The sequence below is a fragment of the Nipponia nippon genome, unplaced genomic scaffold, assembly GCF_047370975.1.
Source record: "Nipponia nippon isolate SJK-2023a ecotype South Korea unplaced genomic scaffold, ASM4737097v1 scaffold_1, whole genome shotgun sequence".
Taxonomy (NCBI): Eukaryota; Metazoa; Chordata; class Aves; order Pelecaniformes; family Threskiornithidae; genus Nipponia; species Nipponia nippon.
Genome location: NW_028262290.1, coordinates 23,121,304 through 23,142,098, shown reverse-complemented (window position 1 = coordinate 23,142,098; position 20,795 = coordinate 23,121,304). Strand labels below are relative to the sequence as shown.

At 46.5% G+C, this 20,795-nt stretch overlaps 2 protein-coding genes across 5 annotated transcripts in view; one reads left to right on the top strand and one right to left on the bottom strand.

Moving 5' to 3' along the window:
• Positions 1 to 5,100, top strand: part of GRHL2 (grainyhead like transcription factor 2) — a 71,416-nt gene extending 66,316 nt beyond the window's left edge. For all 4 annotated transcript variants that reach the window (XM_087748431.1, XM_087748439.1, XM_087748446.1 and 1 more), the window contains exon 16: positions 535 to 5,100. In XM_087748431.1, the coding sequence (XP_087604557.1) occupies positions 535 to 649 (115 nt within the window). In that variant the 3' untranslated portion in view covers positions 650 to 5,100. The remainder of the gene's footprint in view (positions 1 to 534) is intronic.
• Positions 5,101 to 8,079: 2,979 nt separating this feature from the next.
• The window catches only part of NCALD (neurocalcin delta), a 61,843-nt gene continuing 49,127 nt past the window's right edge, over positions 8,080 to 20,795 (bottom strand). The window contains exons 3-4 of the mRNA XM_009469331.2: positions 18,100 to 18,205; positions 8,080 to 17,804 (exon numbers count right to left, since the gene is read on the bottom strand). Of these exons, the coding sequence (XP_009467606.1) occupies positions 17,707 to 17,804; positions 18,100 to 18,205 (204 nt within the window). The 3' untranslated portion in view covers positions 8,080 to 17,706. The remainder of the gene's footprint in view (positions 17,805 to 18,099; positions 18,206 to 20,795) is intronic.

Here is a 20,795-nt window from a genome sequence, read left to right as displayed (position 1 = left end):
ACGCTTTGACGGTAAGGAGTGAGGAAAACACTCATATACGCTTCTAATAGTTGTTGATATTCTCACATCCAAGCTGAGTTCTAAGCCTGTGAGCTGTGTGCAAAGCACAAATTACACTGCTTCCCCGTGTTAGCGACTCCCACCACAGACATGCAGCAGCTCACGTGGCGTGGCTGAGGAGTAACATGGTGGTGTACCTGGAGAAGCCAGCACCAGGCATGGGGAACACCAGCTAGCTGGGTCTGCCAGGGATCTGGAGTGCAGCTCACCTGGTAGGCAGCTTAAGTGGGTTAACATCCCAGCACTGTCATGTCTCTTACATTAACTACTTTGGCAAGGAGCAGCCTCTAATCCAAAGACTATGAGGGACAGATGGGGCAGATCTTGATGATGATTCCCACTATTGTCCCTGTATTGGCATGTGCTGGAGTCTGTTTTTGCATTGTAGTGAAGCGAGGACACGTGGTGGAGTGCATGGCTTTCCCTTTCAGTGTCCTGGTACATAAAAATATTGATTTTTGCCTTTGTCACCAGTATCTTGGTAAACATGGATGACAACATTATTGAGCACTACTCCAACGAGGACACGTTCATCCTGCACATGGAGAGCATGGTCGAAGGCTTCAAGATCACACTGACAGAGATCTAGCCTCAGGCAGAGCCTTTTTGTAAGGAACCACAGCATTTCATCCTTCTTGGAAAGCAGAAGATTCCCCAGGAACCTGACAGACATTGATCAGAGAAACTGTTACAAGACTGCTTTGTCCATTCTGCAGATGCGCACCCACTGCATATAGACTTGGGTTTGTCAAGCACAAGGCCACTCACGTTAACCTGGTCCCTTATTTATTGTTTCCCACTCTCTAGTGTACAAGCAGGTACCAGCACCCAGATTTGTAACCAGATGACCCACTGCAAATGTGAAATGCGGCATTTTAATCCATGCTTTAGTGTGGATAAGCTCATTCTAAAACATGTTAAGGAACCATGCTGGTCTAGTTTCAGAAATCTGGTGTAAATCACTTTACCAGTAGTTCTCTCCGTCATTGCTAAAAAACTGGTGCAGTGCTAAAGATAGGGAAAGTGGCTGATGACAGAGTTCACTTGCTCAGACTGATCCATATCTCTCTATAGTGTATAGTCTTGCCAAATACCTCTGGTAGTTCTCAGCACGTAGCAATGAGGACTTGTAAGTAAGGCATTCAGCTACAAATGTCACTTGTAAGTAAATGGTAAAGAAACCATTTTAACCTTGTATATAATGTTTATAATATGCAATAATATATTTTAACTACTGTATGTGGGCATGTTTACTGCCACTATGTTTTTGTATGTATTGGGTTTAGGGTTTAACAGAATCTTTCCTAGAAGATTAGATTGCTGCAATCTGTTACGGAGTGTGTACTGAGAAGCTGATAACTGCATCTGCACTCATATGCTCCACCCTTGCCCACCCAGTTTTATACTGAAATATTGGAGCAAACCATGCTACAGGGTCTGGAGTGCTCTGGCACAATGGGACCCACGTTAGGTGCCCAGGTCCCAGCTGTAGATACCTGAGTGTCCCATCCAGCTGTCACCAAATGTAAGAGGCACCACGTGTCTGCTGCCTGGTGTGCCTAGAGGTACAGAAGGGACTTCTGCCTGTTCTGTTGATGAAGCGGAGGCTCTCAAAGTGGGCTTTTCTCAAGCCTGTGGAGGGAAAGGTGCTTTCTGCAGCAGCCTGCTCATTAAAGGATTCCTCTAGACTGTAAGAAACAGGACTTCAGACTCTTCTTCTTAAGGGTACTTGCTGTTGTATCTCCATTGGATGATTCTTCTTTTTTTTTTTGATTCCTGGCACAGCTGGGTGAGGTATAAACCTGGACTTGATGTAAATATTTTATTGAAACTGGAACAATTTTACTAGTGGAGACTGAGTATCCCACAACTGAGGTGTGGAGATAGGTCTCTCTCACAAGGGCTTGATCCGAACCCAAGTTGAACTACAAGGTTATCCCATCAAATTCCACCCCTGTCTCATGAATTCTGTGAAGAGAGAAAGTTGCAGGCTAAAATCATACCAGGAAAGGGGTTCAAGGCCTGAATGTCCCCAGCGCATCCAGACCCAGCACCTCTCTCCTTTCCAGCTCCTCTGGCTCTTGTAGAGAGCTCCTCATTCAGCATACAATCCTGTGAGTTTCAGCTGCAAGCATTTTATTCTCTATGCACTGTATGTAGATCCCATGCGACAGACAGAAATGTGGGTGCTTTCCTACATGCAGCCTTTAGAGTTTCTTTATTTTATTTTCCTTCTGAAATCTTTTTTTCATTTAGTCACAGAATCTTTTTTTTATTAGGTGGTTAATGGTGTAAAGAAACACTGCCTAGTTAAACAGGGCTCATTCTGTAGTGTTTTGGGCTGTGTGGAGCTATTTACATTCAAGCAAAGTAGCTGGAATAGCTGACCAGCGTGACTGGGTCATGTTTGTGCATGAATTGTCCTGCAAGCTCTTGCACACTTTCTTTACTTCATTAGCAACAACATCCCATTAAAATCCGTACTTCAAATAGAAATATTAGGTACCTGTTAAAGTTTCTGTGGGACCAGCACCTATAAAAAGTTCAGTCTGTTAGCATTAGGGCTAACATACCCTGAATCCACATACGTCTGCAAAGCAAAGGGTCTGTTCTGTCTTCCTCCCTCCCTCCGTCCCTCTTTCTTTGTCATGTGCTCTTTCTTCTTCTGATGCAGAGTTTTGTATTAATTCCATTATCTTTTTAAAAGATGTACTCAGGCAAAGATGCTCTTGCTACCCTGCTAAGAGCAGACATCCTGGGAGTACGGGGGATGTGTGGTGGTTCAGTTTGTTTCTACTTGGCTCAGGCTCAGATAAAAAGTCTATGCTGACTTAGCCCAGATACTTTTTTCCTAAAGAAAAAAAGAGGACAGTTTTGGCAGGTGGCATTAGGAACTGGGACCAGCACACAGGACTGGTGAGCAGTGGTGTTAGTTCTTGTATTTCCCTGTTGTTTGATGGTGTTTGGGATCCTAAGGGTATTAGCTGGGATCTCTCAGTTGGTCATGATGTCTGGGCAGAAGCTGCAGAAGCGTAGGAGTAAATGTATGCAGGAGTCTCAACTCTGCGCCCTGGTTCACCTTGTTGGTCAAAATCAGGCTATCAAAGTGATGGGGAAGGGCCAGTACAAGTAATGCAAACTTCTGAAGCAGTGGCCTGCCTCCTGCCCTGCTTGATTAAAAGGTCTTGAGGAGTACAAAGTTCTTGCATGTATACTGTTTAAAATATACATGTTGCTTTTGTTTAATGAAAAATATTGATTAACACTGGATCTTCCAAATATTATGAGTTAAATGGAAGTAAGATATGGCTACTGTTCAGCAGGGGACAGGAATATCTGCCTTGCCTTCTTTGTCTCTGTGGCACTGCTGTGGTTGTTTATTTAAAGCAACAAAACTCTCATTTCCTTTCCATCTTCAAGACAGCAGTCTTGAATCTTAACTAGTGCAGCCTGAAGGGTGGCTTGCTGCTCAACTCACGTAGACACACCCAAGTCCATGGGGCCAGATGGGATCCACCCAAGGGTACTGAGGGAGCTGGCAGAAGTGCTCACCAAGCCACTTCCCATCATCTGTGAGCAGTCCTGGCTAACTGGGGAGGTCCCAGCTGACTGGAGGTTAGCAAACGTGATGCCCATCTACAAGAAGGGCTGGAAGGAGGATCCAGGAAACTACAGGCCTGTCAGCCTGACCTCGGTGCTGGGGAAGGTCATGGAGCAGATCATCCTGAGTGCCATCACGCGGCACGTGCGGGACAGCCAGGGAATCGGGCCCAGTCAGCATGGATTTATGAAAGGCAGGTCCTGCTTGGCTAAGCTGATCTTCTATGACAAGATGACCTGCTTAGCAGATGAGGGAAAGGCTGTGGATGTTGTCTACCTGGACTTCAGCAAAGCCTTATTGCTCTCTACAACTACCTGAAAGGAGGCTGTAGCGAGGTGGGGGTCGGTCCCTTGTCCCCAGTAACAAGTGATAGGATGAGAGGAAACGGCCTCAAGCTGCACCAGGGGAAATTTAGGTTGGATATTAGGAAAAACTTCACCAAAAGGGCAGTCAGGCACTGGCACAGGCTGCCCAGGGAAGTGGTTGAGTCCCCATCCCTGGAGGTATTTAAAAGATGGGTAGATGTGGTGCTTGAGGACGTGGTTTAGTGGTGGACTTGGCAGTGCTATGTTAATGGTTGGACTTGATGATCTTAAGGGTCTTTTCTAACCTAGACGATTCTATGATTCTATGAATTAGAGCAGTGTGGTGTCTGTAGATGTTGTGTTTCGAAAGACTCTGATAGAGATGTGCAAAAGGAGAATAGTCTTCTAAGCTCTAATTTTGGTTCCTGCTACAGGTTTGGCACTATGTCTGTCCATTTGATGTTTTATTATGAAACCCCCAAATCTCAAATTTTAGTTTCTTTCTACACAGTCAGGTGCTGATATCCCCAAAATAAAGTGCAACCTTGCAGTGAAGCTTTGTTAACGTATGGTGACATCCCCGTCAAGACATTTTGGAGGATTTTTACCACTGAATGTAAACTACAAAGAAAAGAACTTTTTTTTTTCCCCGTATGCCCTCTCTCATGAAGTTTTTGGTCAGTGGAATTCAGAGATTGAGTGTCTTTCTTGTATATTTTCCTCTTTCAGTCTATGGATTGTTTAAATGTTGTAAATTAATTCAAACAATTAGTAAAAACTAAACTCTCTAGCTGTCAGAGATGCTGTATATTGATTGATACGGAACTGGAAAGGAGTGTTTTAGGACTTTAAAAATGTAAAGCTTATGAAATGTTTATATGCTCTTCCATTTCCTATGAATTGAGACAAGATACAAACAGGAATGTTTGTGCCAAAGTTTGTGACAAGCCTTCTTTCTGGCAAACAAGGAAACTTTATGTATAAATAGTGTGCTTTTATATTAAGAAAATAGCTCATGTAACTTAATAGTGTTGCAACTGGGAGAGGGGTTTGATAAACTGTAAATACAGTTATTTTATTTTTTGTACATTTTTAAGAAGGAAAAAAATAAATATTCCTATGTATGAAATAATATTTCTGTTGCTGCGGTGTGTCTTACTGCATACTGGAGATTGGGTTCCTACTTCTGAGCCCAGAAAACTTTTCAAAAAGAAGAAAACAGAAATTCATTCTACTGAGAAAACAAGATCCAAAACATGGGTTAAATGCCTGGCCTGGTAGACGACGGGGAGACCAGTGGGATATTGTCTACCTGCACTTCAGTAAGGTCCCTTCCAACCTCAACCATTCCATGATTCTGTGACACGTTGGAGCATCCTGGGACCCCAGCACTGACATCTTTGAGTCCAGGGCACCTGGGATGAGATCCTTACCCGCATCTGCTCCTGCTGTGCCCTGTGTGCCCAAAGCACCGAAGCAAACCTGGCCACGCATCTTGCAGTAAAACATTTGTATCAACCATTTTATTCTCCACCAGTTGACTTTGTCTTTTCAAACAAGAATCCAGGAGGTCAGAACATCTAAGTAAGTGGGAAATTGCTTGGGAAAGCATTTGCCTTGACCAAAGGGAGGTTTACTGTGGGGTGGAGAAGTTCAGTGCTCCTGTTGAGGGACAAGCTGCCATGTGAGAACCAGCCCCTGAGATCTCTCGTGTCAGGCAGAGACCACACCTGGGCAATGAGGAAGGAAGTTAATTCACCTGAACTCTCCTGGCCAGCAGAGTGTTGGCTCCCAGAGCCCAGCTTCCTCCAGCCCTTCCCCGTCCCCATCCAAGCAAAACTCATCCACTTGTGTCCAGCTCTTAAAGGCCTTGTCACAGCCACCAAAGGTTTTAAGAAAAGGCTTTCCCTGTATGCTTGGCATTTTCTAATCATTTTGAAAAGTATTTGTCAGCTGTTTGTGATACAGCAGGAGAGCTAGGCACTAAGCACTCCCTAGCTTGGCGAGTATGACTGACTGACCGAGAGCAGAAGAGGTCTTCCCAGATGCACCCGAAACCACAGAGACTCATTTCCCCCCCCCCACACGCTCTTTGCCCTGACGACGGTCTCCAGTGCAGCCCGTGTTCTCCCACCAGCCCGTCTGCAGTCAGCACCTGAGCTACAGTAGAAACCAAAAGCCGTGTGTATATAATGCCATACATATAGGGATACATACATCTATGGTGGCAGCTGTGGGACTGGCTGCAGTTTGCTGGTGCTGGTAGCCACCACAGACAAGCTCACAGCTCCACGTGCCATCCCTGCCACTGCAACTCCTCAGTCCAGCAGGTTTTGGGGAGTTTCTTGGCTTTGCCTGGACAAGCCATGTGGGGTGAGCCAGGACCAGCTCTTTAAAGTAATTGCCTTTCCTGGGCACTGCCTGCGATAGAGGTTTAATCGTGTTCTATAGGAAGTCATTTTACTGAGTGGCTCTTAAAATGCGAGTGCTTTAAGGGCTGGGTGGTTGGAAGTGCTCTGTCTGCGAGGCCACGGAGGAGCGAGAAGTGTGTTAGCTGACGGGAACCGCTGCACCCACAGCGTGCTCAAAGGCCGGGCCGCTTCTGGCGTGGCAGAGCAAGGGTTTAGCAAGGTGGCTGACAAGGTCTTTAATAAAACTGACCCTCTCCTAGGAGCGGGGAGCAGAACACCCCTCCTCCAGCTCTCGACCAAATCTTCAGGGGACTCAATGGGGCAGCAAAGCTGTGTTTTTCAGCACCTCTCCAAGCTCTCAGCTCGATTCATGCTGCCAAAACCAGTGACTGACTCCAGAGTGTGCTCTTTTCTAGATGGGGCCAGACCCAGGGCTCACAAGCCAGTGAGCCGCAGGGTCCCAGGTCCCTTCCTCCCCGAAGCGGTGGGAGGGACGGTCCCAGGCTGCCGAGGTGCAACGTGTGCTCGAGTGCCTGGTGGTGGCCATCACCTGAAGCCAGGCTCTGCACTGGGAGCACGTCCACGTCCCTGTCCTGGGACAGAAGCCTTGGGCTTTACACAGCGAGATGCACGGGCCAGCAGAGGTGGTAAGTGGAGGATTTTAGCATCCCGATGGAAATAAACACCTCCTTACACTTCTGCCTTTTTTACGCCTTAATGCTACATCGTATTATAGCCCTAATGGGAGAGTGAGAGGAAGGTATGTCACAGGGGCTCTGGCACACTGGAAGCTCATGTAGTAAAGCCAGGTTGAAGGTGCGCTGAGCATGCGGGGTACCTGGGCGGTGTAACTGGTGCTCCATCCAGGCTCCAGCCTGCTTCAAGCCCATATTAATGTGCAGTTCCACAAATAGTCTGGGGTTTTTTTAATCTCAAGAGGAAATAGGCATTGGTTTCAGTTACCTTCCAGAGGGATTTAAACTACTTTTAGCACCCTGGTGCTAATCCCAACTCCAAATTTAACCCAGGTAAAAGTTTGAGGAGATTAAGGAGCACCAGGAGTGCGAGCCAGCCCCTCCAGAGCCCAGCTGAGGCTGGCAGGAGCCCCTGCTGCAACGGGCTCTGCTGCTGCCCTCCAAGCCACGTCTCAGAGCGACTAGCCACGGCTACCACCCTACCAACCCACGGTCCCTCCCCAAATCCTGCCCTCTTGACGGTGTGCTAGTCACTTGGGGATAAAAAAATGCCCTAAACCTGGAGAGGGATTTTTCTATGGCAGGGAAAGTTTCCACCAACCAGCTAAGCTGGCCTTCCAGCTCCAGAGGACCAGGGCTCTCAGCCTTGTGCTGTCCTTCCTTGGCTTTTATAAACCACTCCGTGTCATCTCACCCCATGCCCAGCTGCCGGCTTTAGCTGCTGGATGAAAAACTGTGTTAGCAGCAGAGAGCCCAGCCAGCTGCACGGTGCCGGCACAGCGCCTGTGCACTTGGGCGCCCTTAGCCCTTGCGAAGCCCTCCAAATTGGCTTGCCTGGCTGCTGCCCCTTTGCCCGTGGCGGTGAGCGGGCTGGGGGCTGTGAAGACAGCAGGCAAAGGCTTCTCCGAGGTTTGCTCACCAAACCATGGGGCTACATGAGGCTTGGGGCTACATGGGGCTACAAGGCTCCGTTGTGAAGGGAGTAACAGCACATGGCACATCATAGCTAGCTGCAGCAGAATATTTATTAGTAGGAAAGAACATTTAGGGGACTTCAGTAGGAGAATTTGTTTGAACTGTCGGTATCCACCATACATTGTTTTTCATCAAGATTGTTCAAGGTTACATATTTATGTAAGAAAACAAAATAATTCATATTTAGGTGCAATCAGTAATTCCAGTATGAAAAAGCACCATGTCACAAAACAGTTTACAATACAAAAGTCTTCAAAATCTAACATTTAAAAACAATATTTGCTCAACAGTAATAACAATACAGTAAAAAAATTCTTATTTCCCTTCAAACAATACTGCTTATATATTTTGGCACTGAAAAAGAAACTATCACAAACGTGCCTTTTTAACCACACAATGCTGTTTTGTGAGTGTCTATGTAACAAGGAAAAACATGCTTTTGAAGTCAGTCATTTTGCCAGGTGCAGTTTGAACTGCTTTCTCCATTAAAAAGAAAAAAACTAATAGAAAAAAGCCTCCTAAGCTGCAGCATGTCTTGTCTTTTGGCCCAGGACACGATCTGGAGAAGCACCTCTCAGACTCAATCCGTTGAGTAAGTCAGCCCTGCCCAAAAGGCTGGATCCGAGCCCCTCTTCCCTCTCCAAACCCAACAAGAAATGTAGACCTATGCCCCCACAAATGGTCCCATCTTTTAGGGACTGACCCCAAGTTCTTGCTGTATTAAGCACCCCGATAAGATTCTGACCCCAAACTTGCTGCTCAGGCTCTTCTTTTCCTTAATTGCTTAATTCCTCAAAATTTTAGTTAATTAATTTTAAAATCACTTGCACAAGTGGTCTTAAAATGTGACCCCATCGTTTTTGTCCTGGTATAGCCAGCAGTCCCAGGGAACACCGAGCATGCACATGGGTGAGCAAAGGGGTAAGGAAGCCTGACGCTGGGGCCAGCGGGGTGCTGCAAGCGGGACCCCCCCGGGTCTCCTCCTGGGGCCGGGACCGGCACACAGCATGGGAGCGGGAAGCTTGAGTCTGAGAGAGGGAAAGACAGAAAACTAGACTTTTCAGGAAGAATTAAGTTTCCGCTCAAAACTGACCCCTATTAAAACGAGAATGCAGGTACTATGCTCCGGGTGAACCACCGGTGCCTGCGTGCAGCTATGACGGGCCTTGAAAAAGGCTGATTCTACTGAACATGCAGTCCTTGGTGCTATCTCTAAAAGCTGAACAATAACAAAAAAAAAATTATTTTAAATAGTTTTTACATCTTACATCAAAGATGCCACTACGAAAACACAATAGTATCACACATTAATTAGTACAGTCTTAAAAATGCAAGACTCCCATACATTCTGCATATCATATGTACAGAAGAGAACAGCTTCTCGAGAGGAGAGGACAGTCGTAGAGAGATAATCTATTTTTTTTCTGGTACATTGCATAATACAAATACATTATCAGCATAAGAAAACTTTACTCCAACACTAAGAGTTCAAGAAAGGTCCTAGCTGGAAGTTAATAGCAGGGGGAGCGGTGTGCGTGCTGGGGGGCACAAAACACATACACAGCCCTCCGCCAAATTCTCCGTCTCCTCCGACAGCCTGATCATCTATTTCCATTTTACCGGGTAGGTTTAACGCGTTGCTCTGCGGGTACACGCTCCCAAAGCATGCAACAGCACAGGGACAAATCCCGAGAGCTGCCCTCAGTCTTGCTGAAGGCAGCTCACCTCTAGATGTCCTTTCCATGGGCTTTGCCTGGCTGAGAACTGGCTGGAGACTCAGAATATCACCAGATGAGCTTACAACAGAATCAGTGGGAAAAATTAACACAACACAATAGCTATAGGCAACTACACGCAGGACACTAGCTATTCTAGACAGCCATAAGAAAACTATGCAGACCAAATGAATTTAATTCATAGTTGTCCCTCCTTTCTGAGTTGTAAAAGTCTTCCTTAGGATATATAGGTTTGCTTACAAAGCATTCATCTAGAGAGGTATCTAATTTTGCCAAGACACAGGATATGCTGAACTCCATGCTGCTGCAGTTAGTCTGCCCGTGGTAGCTTATTTAAAGTTAGATTTGGTACCTCTACTCTACGCTGCAATGTAGAAACAGCCTGAGGGAACAGAGATGAGAAAGCTCTCCCTGTGGAATGGTCGTGGACTTAAATGGGAACTGGGCACTTGGATCCATTCAGCTTTTGGCCATGGTTTATCTCAATTTATTAGTCTCTACAGCATCAATCATGTCTGCCCAAATTTACACAAACAAATGGATAACTATTTACTTTTGCATCCATCACGCCATTCACTCAGCAATATTTAAAAATCAAAAGGTATCAAGTACTTCTGTCAGAAGAGGCCAATATTGGTCACCTCGGGTTCAAGAGCGAAATAGAACTGAATATACGAATATTAACTACGAGACTGCTCAGACGGAATTGAAGTGAGCAAGTGGAAGAGATAAGCATATTGAAATGCAGCTCAATCTGTCTCCTTGCAGCAAATGTGTGGACAAAAATAATCCCTAACGTAATTAAGCACTTCATTTTTACTAGGCACAGTGAGCCCGCCTTGCTAGTAATTTCTCAGGCAGCTCTGCTCTTGGGATCATTGGGACTTTTGCTAGCATATGAGCTAAACAACCGGCAGGGCTGAATCTACGAGGATCCAAAATAAATAAATAAATCACAAACACAACTAAAACACAAGTAAGGAAATTAAACACAAAAAAACATGATCTTGTAGAGCATTGATATGACTAACATGGAGCACAATGTCTTTAGTAAGCTTCCTTAGACCCTTATCAGATTGAAACTCTGGTTTTGTTTTTTCTTTTTCTGCCATGCTAATAAAACTAGTTGGTTGCGCTGGAAATGGGAATAAGCTAATGACAGGAAATAAAAAGGTGGTGCTGGCAAGGAATTGTGAGTTCTTCCCCAAACAACCGCATAGGACCCATTAATCTTCCCTCTGAGCGCAGCCAATTAACAGCACAAACGAAGCTTAGAATTTAAGAGGATTTTCTCAGGTGGGTTTACTAATCACCATCATCCTGTTTGGTGGGGCAACGTGAGGGCAACCCTGAATACCACTGAAACCCCTGTCCCCAGGGAGGAGAAAACCAGAGGTCGCAGCCTCGACACGTGTTTTTGACAGATGGCAGGAAGAGTTTCCGCCTGACATTACTGCGCCAAAATTATCTCTTGGTCCACTGCATCTGAGCACTCCAGGCAGCATCGGGGCACCGCACGCCTCATGGTGACGCATAGGAAGATGCTGCTCCGGCCTGGAAGAAGCTCTCTGTGGAAAAAACCATGGGAGTGGAGAGCAAGCACCGGTCAGGTTCAGTCTGCAGTGCATCGACAAACACATACATGGTAATGAAAACCACATTGTTCTAGAGGTTCAGTGTGTTCTTGAAATGTTTAATACTGCCATTACTTAATAATAGGAAATAAACAGCGTGGCTGGCAAGGTACACACAGGCTGGGAAACAAATCAGAAGCTGTTCCATCTACGTGCATCAAGCCTGGCTCCTCCAGATGTCAAGGGCTGGTGTTAGTTATTCATTCACACAGAGGGTAGGGATGGCAGCCGGGAGGTGGGTGCAAAACCTCAGAAAGCTGGACACCCTGAGCACCTGCCCTGGGAAGGTGAGAACATCTTTGGTATAAGGTCGGGCAAGAGGGGAAGATCTAAGACATGTCTCAGCTGCACAGTAAGTGAACATTATAGAGAGGGTGGCCATCATCTGCTTTAAGCTCTGGGAAGCAGATAGCAGGCTCAGCTCCCATGACCATCTCTGTGGCAGGACCCAGGGTCCCCAGCCTCAGCACATGGTGACATGGGGACGGAGCAGCCCAGGAGGTCCCGCGGACTGGGCTGGCACAGAAGAGCCATTCTGTGCTATTGCTAAGGGGGTTTCACCTTGTGAATTCAGACCCTCATCTAAAGGCAGTGATGTCTCTTAGAGTTTTTCGTTTCTCTAGTCTTTTCACATTGTTCACTACAACCCAAGCTCTTTTTTGCCTTGTTTATTGTGCATTAGTCAGCATTTTACACATTATAGCTTAATCCCAACTAAACATATTAAAATAACACTTACAACCTGTGGGAGCAATAAGGAAATCAAATCTGTACATTGCAAGAAGACCCTAACATCTGGCCTTTCCAGCTGTTACTTGTTGAGATGTGGAGAGTACATCTGAAAGGCTTTATATCCTGTGAAAATCCCCACCCCTGAAACAACGTCTCAGTATGGATGATTTGGAAGCAACAGCAGCAAAAGCCAGGCTGGAATAAAGGGTGCTGCTAACTGAGACACTCATGGTAGCCAGGGACAGTTTCTCCAAGGGACAAGGAGACTGACTTTGCATCTGACCGATCGTTCTACCTCTCTCAATGCCAGAGGCACCTAACGGCTTCTGCAGCCCCTCAGCGATGGTCCTTATTTCTAGTGTCACTGCTTTCCATGCCAATTTACAAACCCCGCTGCTTTTTCCCTCCATGTGCTTAAAACGCAGCTGTTCTTCTCACCTTGCCCAGCCTGCAAAATGGCACCTGGGCTTTGGGAGTCAAATGGAGCTTTCCCTTCTTGTCTACCACGGCAGGGAAGAAAGCTCTTGCAGGCAGCGTTTTGCCCTCAGTTTCACTTAGGAAATGCCTTATGCTCCTCCTGGGAGCTGTTTGTTTGACTCCTAACTGGGGCACGGCGAACATCTCTGTTGCTTATATGCAAGAAAGAGCAGAGTTATTCTATTCCTGCAGCTGCTGAAGGTATTTAGAAGTGTATTTTGTCAGCCTCTCTAACTGAATACGCAACAGACAGAGCTGCTCAGCTAGAAGGTGCCATTTCTGGTCTAGCCCTATCTCAGAGCACATCACACCACGAGTCTGACATATCACTGCGTTGTATCTTATCTGCCTCCTGCACAGTCAATGGAAAACGCCACATGCAGCTCTGAGCGTTGCTCGGCTGTCTGACGCTTGCCAAGTTTCTCTGCATTTCTAAGCACAAGTCCTGCCCACGATACCAAGGAAACCGACTTCCCCCACTTTAAGACTCCTCCGTGAGATCCCGCCCATTAAGACACAGAGCAAAGAATGCACCCACATGCTTGTGCAAAGGGCAGGTGAAATATTCTTCTCCACTGGTCTTGCACCAGTTACCTGGCACCTAACTCCCGAGCCCAAGGACCACCTTGCCAGGAAAGCGAGGGAGCACCATGAGAAAGACAGAAGGAGGTGCTGGTGTAGCGGGTGTTCAGGAGGTCTTGTCCAGCCCTCCCCTCCGCTTGTTTCACTTGGCGCTTGTACGCTAGGCTTCAAAAGGCAACTCTTTTGAAGGATGCCTCCTTTATCCTGACCGCGCTATATTGCTATCATGTTGCATCTTCACCAGCGTTGCTAAAAAAAAAAAAAGAGTTTTAAAAGAAGGGAGACAGCTGAGCTGAGGGCATTCCTTCTGAGGCAGGAGATTCCCTCCCCACTGCCACGTGTCCCCAGGGACCTGACAGTTGTCACCGTGTTCCCCGGTTCACATGTCTCTCACTGAGAGACGTACAGCCATGGCTACTTTCTCATCTCGGCTTAGTCTGCGGATTAGGGCTCAACATCAAGTTACCACAGTTCACCAAGTTTCCATGAGTCAGCTGAGCCGAGGTTTCTGCCCATGCGTGCACTTGCAGCCTGCAGCAAATGCAAAGTAATGTGACTTAGCCTGGTCTGCAGCGAAAGAAAATTAAGCTAAGCCGCATTACTGCACATTTGCCATCAGTGAGGAGAGCACACGCTGTAAAGTCCTGGGCCTCAGCCCCCAGGGACAGTTATTAAACCATGGGGACTTGCTCATGTGCGACCATTTCTTGTGCTGGTGTGCAATAACTTCTGCGCGTAGACCTCATCCAGCTGCAGAAGTTACACACTCCAGGCTTACTGTTTTAAGCAGCAGTGTCTAGAAAATGTGGAGGTCATGCTTTATAACAGAGAACAACAAAGGACAAAATGCTTCAATAATAAGATGAAAAGCCTACAAGCTCCTAAGAACAGCAAGAGGAACAGCATAACTCCATGTACCTCAGGAACATCCACTGCTGTGAACAAACAGGGCTTCAAATAATGTTGAAACATAGATCGTTCTTCAGTCCCTCTCAAACCATAAGTGCTCACAAAAACACATGCATGCTGGTTGTACACGGGTTGTGTTCCCTTTTCTCTTCCCAAAGCACCCTAAAACAAAGACAGGCTGCTGCAGATCACACGAGCCATAGTCCTCACTTCACATCTTCTGGCCTAGAGTTTGACAAGCTGACTGGGAATGTCGGATAAATGGGACTGGCATTTTCCACAGATTCAGTTTACATGCAGGATTTACTCGTTAATTCATTTGGACAACACGTGAGTGAAGGTTACCTCTTTCACATGCAACTAATACTGGAGAACGCATCTACAAAATTAAGAGGTGATGTGAAGTAGTATATGCTGTCTGCCACCCTTCCTGTATGGAAATATTGCTAATTGATAGCTTGAAAGTGTCTGACTTGCTGTGCTATGTTATACAGGATAGGTAATTTTGTCTTCAAAAGGTTCATGAAGGTAGTTATGACGGCAAATGCGAATGGCAGCAAAGCAGAAAATTCCAATCTGAGGCACAGCACACCACTGCTGTCCTGCTGATCTGAGGTCTGCGGATGCTCCTATCACAACTCCAGCTACGGATCACTTTTAAAGTACGTGCAGAGGCAGAGAAAGAAAGGGATAGTTAATAATTTAAAACAATAACAATCATCAGTGCTAGTCAGGTAAAAGAATAACCTTAGTTCACTCTGTAAATGTTTATACAACAGTCTTATCTCCAGCTATGTCCTCTGCAGCTGTAGGTTAATTCTTACTCTTCCAGATTTTGTGAGCTGTGGGAAGAATTAAATCTCCGCTGGCCTGGGATCATATCAGGCTGTGTTTTCAAACACGTGTTGTACAGTATTAACACGTGAAACAAGCCTGGCCCTAAAGCCCCAAAACTACTGAGCAAAAACAAACTGGTTCTGGGCCAGAAATATCTTATAAAACTAAAAAGAGATGGTATGCAGCTGCTTAAATAAAAGGCAATGTTTTAAAAGTTTCAGTCACATGCAACTGCTTTCACAATATTAAGAAGAAGATGGAACTGTAGAAGGTATCCAGGTTCACCTTCAGTAAATGCCAGCTTCTGTAGGTCTGGGCCGCTTTGGGTCTGGGTGCCTGCCCTGAGCCGGTAGGTTAGAAGTTCAGCAGGGTTCCTCTAGTGTCACCCAGTCCTGCCCGGGCAGTGGTGGTGACGGAGCCCCCGGCAGCGGCTGGGGCAGCGGGGCTGGTCATTCCCGTCTGACGGGGGGGGGGGGTGTTGATCAGTGCACGTCCACTGACCTTCCTGCAGCAATCCCCAGCAGCCTGGCCAGGCTTGTCCTGCTGAAAAACAACCCTCAGCGCTCAGGAGGGAACATGGCTTTGCATGAGGTGATGGATACGGGAGAGAGGGCCAGAACCTCTCCAGGTAAAGCAGAAGATTACCTTGAAGAAGGCAGGCAAAGATCTCCTTTGAAGGGTTAGATCTGTGCACAGGATGTCTAACTAAGGTTAGGGAGAAAGAGATAGGGAACATTTCCATCAGCTGGAAGAAGTGGTGCAAAATTTGCCAGTGATGCTTGTAACAGCTAAAAGTGCTAGGTATTGAAATCTGTTTGTGTCCGTGGCTGGGCCTCTTTTGCTTTCTCATTTTCCCACACACACTTCTGCTCGATGTTTTGATTAATATAATGGGGATATATCATCAACTGGATTTCTGTAATGATTTGAGACAAAGGTGTGTGCCTGAAGATATTTATCGAGTGTAATTAGCCACTTACTTATAATAATTTTAGTACAACTGATTAGCGATGTTATTTTCAATTTATTTTTATTTTATTTTAATATGCTCTGCACTTCACACCTGGCAAAGCAAATGGTGTGGAAAAATTAAGTCTAGGATTTTTTCGCTCAGTTATTGTACATGCTAGCTGGTGTTCAACAAAAAATTATTCATACTCGGCTGCTTGTTCATGACTTCTAATTAGTCCTTAGCTAATCATCATCTGCAAAGCAGACTTATTTTACTTAGTTTATTTTAAATTAAGGCTACTGGGGATTAGCGTCTACAAGGTCACTTGACAAAACGCCAACCTTGCCTGTCAGGCAAAGGTTACTCTAACGAGCTCACGAACTCCCAACGCTGCGCACTGCCTACATGGGTACCTCTGCAACAGGATCACAGAGCAGACTTTACCTAATGACAGATTAATGCCAATTTAGTCAGCATAATGCCTCCTGTCACTAAAGCTTTTCCGTTGCGGCAGCGCTTGTAAAGTCCCTAAGAAATCCCACGTATGTGTACTAGCTTTGCATACAGCAACTTTGACCAAAGGATAAAGTTTTGCAGCAGCAAATTTCAGAACTCCTGCATCTAGGCGAAAAGATAAACATTCAACATTTCTCTCAAGAGCTGATCTTTTTTTTGTTTTAATTTTTATATATATAAATATACCATAAAGCGTACCATTTCCTCATTTCAGTACAGATTTTTCGAACTTTACTAAAATAAGTGAAATATAAATGCTACAATTTTATGTTTAAAACAAGTTTTGATGACAGCCTCCCCCTAAGGGCAGGCCCAGAAACTCTGTTAGCTACGTGGAGAGAGACAAAAACACCCTCAAACCTTCATACTACGCAAGAGCATTCAGAACAGCAGACGTGCCTCAGCTGGAGCTGCGTGCCCGTGGGTTCCTCACACGAATGCCCACTCTCCTTAGTAGAAACTGCTTTATTACTAACCTGAAAATTTCACATTCAACATGTATCTCCCTTAAATTCATTGTCAAGACCCAGTTTTCCGTATCTGTGTCTGCCTTTGCTGATCCCAAACGGCAAGAGGTATCGTCAGTTGTGGATTTGGGGATCAGGATTGCAAATTGCTGAATTTTCAGATAAAGCCACGTGAAATCAAACACTGTAAACCTAGGAAAAACTGTCCATCTTAGTTTTTTCCCCTTCTCCTTCACAACCTGGAAAATGTTCACAGCATTGAAACAATGAGGCGTAGGAGCAGGGGTGCGGACGACACACCCCGCACCCATTTTGCACTTTCGTACTTCTTCTCGATCCTGTCTTTGACCTTAACTAGTGCCTCCTGGACAGGAGAGGAGGTTCCAGGTGAATCCTACCCCACCCATCACAACCCCTTTGGTTCAACCTCTACTACACTTTCAGGTCCTGCGGGTGAATACTCAGCTACTAAAGCAGCAATCTAAAAATCTGTCAGTGTGTCTTGCTGCCAAGGGTTTTGTTGTTGGTTTCCTCCTTCTCAACTCGTACTTTCCAAAACAGACACATTAAAACAAAAAACAAAATGAAATCTTTAAAACAATGATAACACCACAATATCTGTTTAAAACAGTACTGCTCGTGCTCTGGACAAATTGTTAAGAGCAATTCAGCATTCTTATAATCAATCCACAACAAAAGAAGCTATAAGATGCCACAAAAGAAGGCATAATTGGCCGTACAGAGGCAACACTACCATGAATGTTGTTTGGCAAGGAAAAAAAAAAAAGCAGATACATAATTCATCCAAAGAATGGGTTCAGAACTGCCCGGCGCTGCTGGGATCACACTGCAGGAGACGGACTATGGATGGATCGCTCTTGGCGCCTCGGATGAACTCTTCCAGAGAGAGCTTTCCTAGAAAAGAAACACATTTGCTTAGTGCACGTGGTGGGTTGCAGCACACCTGCCAAGCTTCTGGACAAGCATGGTGGAAGGAAGCTGGGGGACCCCATGGAAAATCCCTGGGAAAGCAACCCCGCAAGGCAAAGCCCTGCCTGCCGGCACCCCGCTGGCTATGGATGGTGGTGGCTTTGCCTGGGCAGCTGAAGGAGGAGTGGTGGGTTTGAGGGATCGTCCTGTGTGGGCAGGACACCCTAGCCACCCAGCATGGGGGCAGAGGCGGCCGCCCCAGCATCTGGAGGGTGCCTACCATCACGGTTGGTGTCCATCTGGCGGAAGATCTTCTCTGTCCTCTTCTCTGGTGTTGACTCATCTTCCGGCATCTTCATTACAGAAGAAACCATCTTATAGATTGCCTGTGTGATATGACAGGAGCAAAGAGCTGGTAAGAAATGCATTATCTTAATGCAGAGGTATGGTTATCGCCTGGTGACAGAAATAGGCAGAAAATATCCCGGGAACATCATCTGGGACCTGCTTTCTGGATTCTGAAGGGAGTTGGGTGGCACCAGTACATGCAGCTGCCCTCTTCAGTGGGACACTCATTTATGAAATACTGTGTTTCCTTATTTAGTCATGGTCGAACACAATCTGGGTTTGGACTGAGGTTACATTTTTTCCTTATTAAAACAGTTTTTGGATGAATCGATCACTTGTACAGCACGTTAGGCACTGGCAGCTCCCAGTGCCTGGGGGAACGGTAAGACCACCAAGGTCTTGTCCCGCGCTGTGGTGTGTCTCCATGCTTCGGCCACCCAGTCTCCGTCCTCACCACCCCCGTCCCCTCACCCCGCCTTTGCTCCCCCCGCATCTCCTTTCTCTCCCGCCTCGGTCAGCATCCTTCCCGCGGGGAGAGCAGTCACTCACTCCCTGCATTTGCTGTGTCTCACAGGTAATGAAGACCTGACCAGCAAGGAGGTGGCCTTTTCCTCGGGGACTGGTGCACATACACAGCTAAAAAACCCCATTCACAATTCGTTCCACAGAGAGCAGATGTTCTGGTCCCACACGGCATTGGTGCCACCCATAGCTATTCTCTGCACAGACAAATCCACTAGTCACATATGGTATTAGCCACACCTAAAAGAGAGGTAATGTTAATTTTAAAACAAGGATGAGTAGTTGTCTCTGAACTGGTTAGCCAAATGTTGCCTGCAAATGCGAGCATGCAGTACCAGTAAACAAGTGTTTTGTGTGTTAGATATCTTTGTGGAGCCACAGAGCTGGGAGAACAGCAGCAGCCAGAGGGCTGCAGGGCGATGGCCGCAGGGGAGGCTCCTGGCCTCTCATTTGGAGAGGCAGCACATCCCAGCTCGAGGCAGCGTTGCCCTGGTCTGACCAGCTCCTTCTGCCCCCCGTGGCAGCTCGTTGGCCTCTGGCTGATGGGCACTGCACTGGGCAGTCACTTTGCCCTCCAGCCCTGGTCTGTAGATGTGGATCGCTTTCTTCCACAGATTCAAATTCTTGTTTCCTCCACAACACAGTGTCCACAGTGGTCAGCTGATAACTCAGTGCAGACGTGATTGCTTTAGCTATTTGTTCTCCGCTTCCTCCTGCTCTGGGAGGGGGGGTCCTTGGCGCAAGCCCAAGATAGCTCACTGCATCTCCCCTTTCCCCTTTTCCCATTCATGAAGGCACTCTGCCTAGCACGCTCCCATCCTGTGGCCCAGGGTCCCCAGGGGATGGCTCCAGGAACGTGACAGCACAGATTCACCAGCTGGAGGATGCCGCTAAGCAGCACAGACATTTTACACTCAGACTAGGGAGCACCCACTTCCTCGGCCATCTTGCTGACTTCTCTGTCGGCAGCTCACCTTTCACGTCTCCTGGACTTCAAATAACTTAAAGAGTTACACCCTGAGAAAGGCATTTTTCTGTTTAATTAATTAGCCGTCGCTTATGCTCTGCGCAGTCAAACATCTGCTCCCTCAGTTATGTCACCAACACCATGGCCGTGGATTTCCCGGTCTGCCCTCCGGTAAGTCTGTAACGCTGGCTATGGACCCGGGCAGGGGAACAGAGGAGAACATTTCAGCATGAACAGCTGCTGGCTGACTGGAAAAGTGGTGGGCACCCTTTTAATCATCATCATCGTCACCATGATTTGCACTGCAGGAATGCCCAAAGGCTCCCAAATGAATTTGGGTGCCAGAGTATTGGGCAGAGCCTCAGTACAGGCAGGGATGCTGTCCACACAAACGTGATCATCTGATAACCAGGAGAACAGAAGAAGGGATGAACATGCAAGCACATGAATGATGAGGGATGAGGGAGCTGGGGGAAAGAGGGAATAGGGGGAGAAAAAAAAGGAGAGGAGAAGGTGGACAGTAAGAATTTACACCTTCCTCATCCTCATCAGCATGCAAGACTCTCAGAGGTCAGAGCAGAGATGAGGCTTATAAATCTGCCAGTGTTTAAGCATCTTAAGCTGTCTGGTTTTTGTCTGGGGTAGGAAGAGAGGTGGAGGGGTCATTCCCTCACTCTGGGTGAGAGGACGGCAAAGCAGAGAATCTGTATTGAAAGTGTGGGAGGAATGCCCCGGACCGGGAGTGCAGGCGTGTTTACTCTGATCAAAGTAACCATAGTAAGAATATGCAGATTTTTAGGACAAAAAAAAAGGCACTTCAAGATGACTTCATCCTACAGGGTCCTTTTCACAGAGGCATGTGAAGGGAATAACAGATGAGATATTCTAGGAAAGCCAGATGGGAATAACATAGTAAGCGTTCCTTTCATGCTGAAAATGGTTACTCTGGACAAATTCTTATGTCCTTACTCAGAAGTTCAGTGGGAAGTTTTCCCAAAGTAAAAGCCAGCTAAAGCTGATTAAGAATCTTGAGACTTGTCCCATATTAATTCAGCACTGCTACACAGAGCTCTTTATTGCACGTTTGAAAGAGCAAGCTTTCAAAGGAAGCCGGTTTCATGCGATAATTACATGGAGCT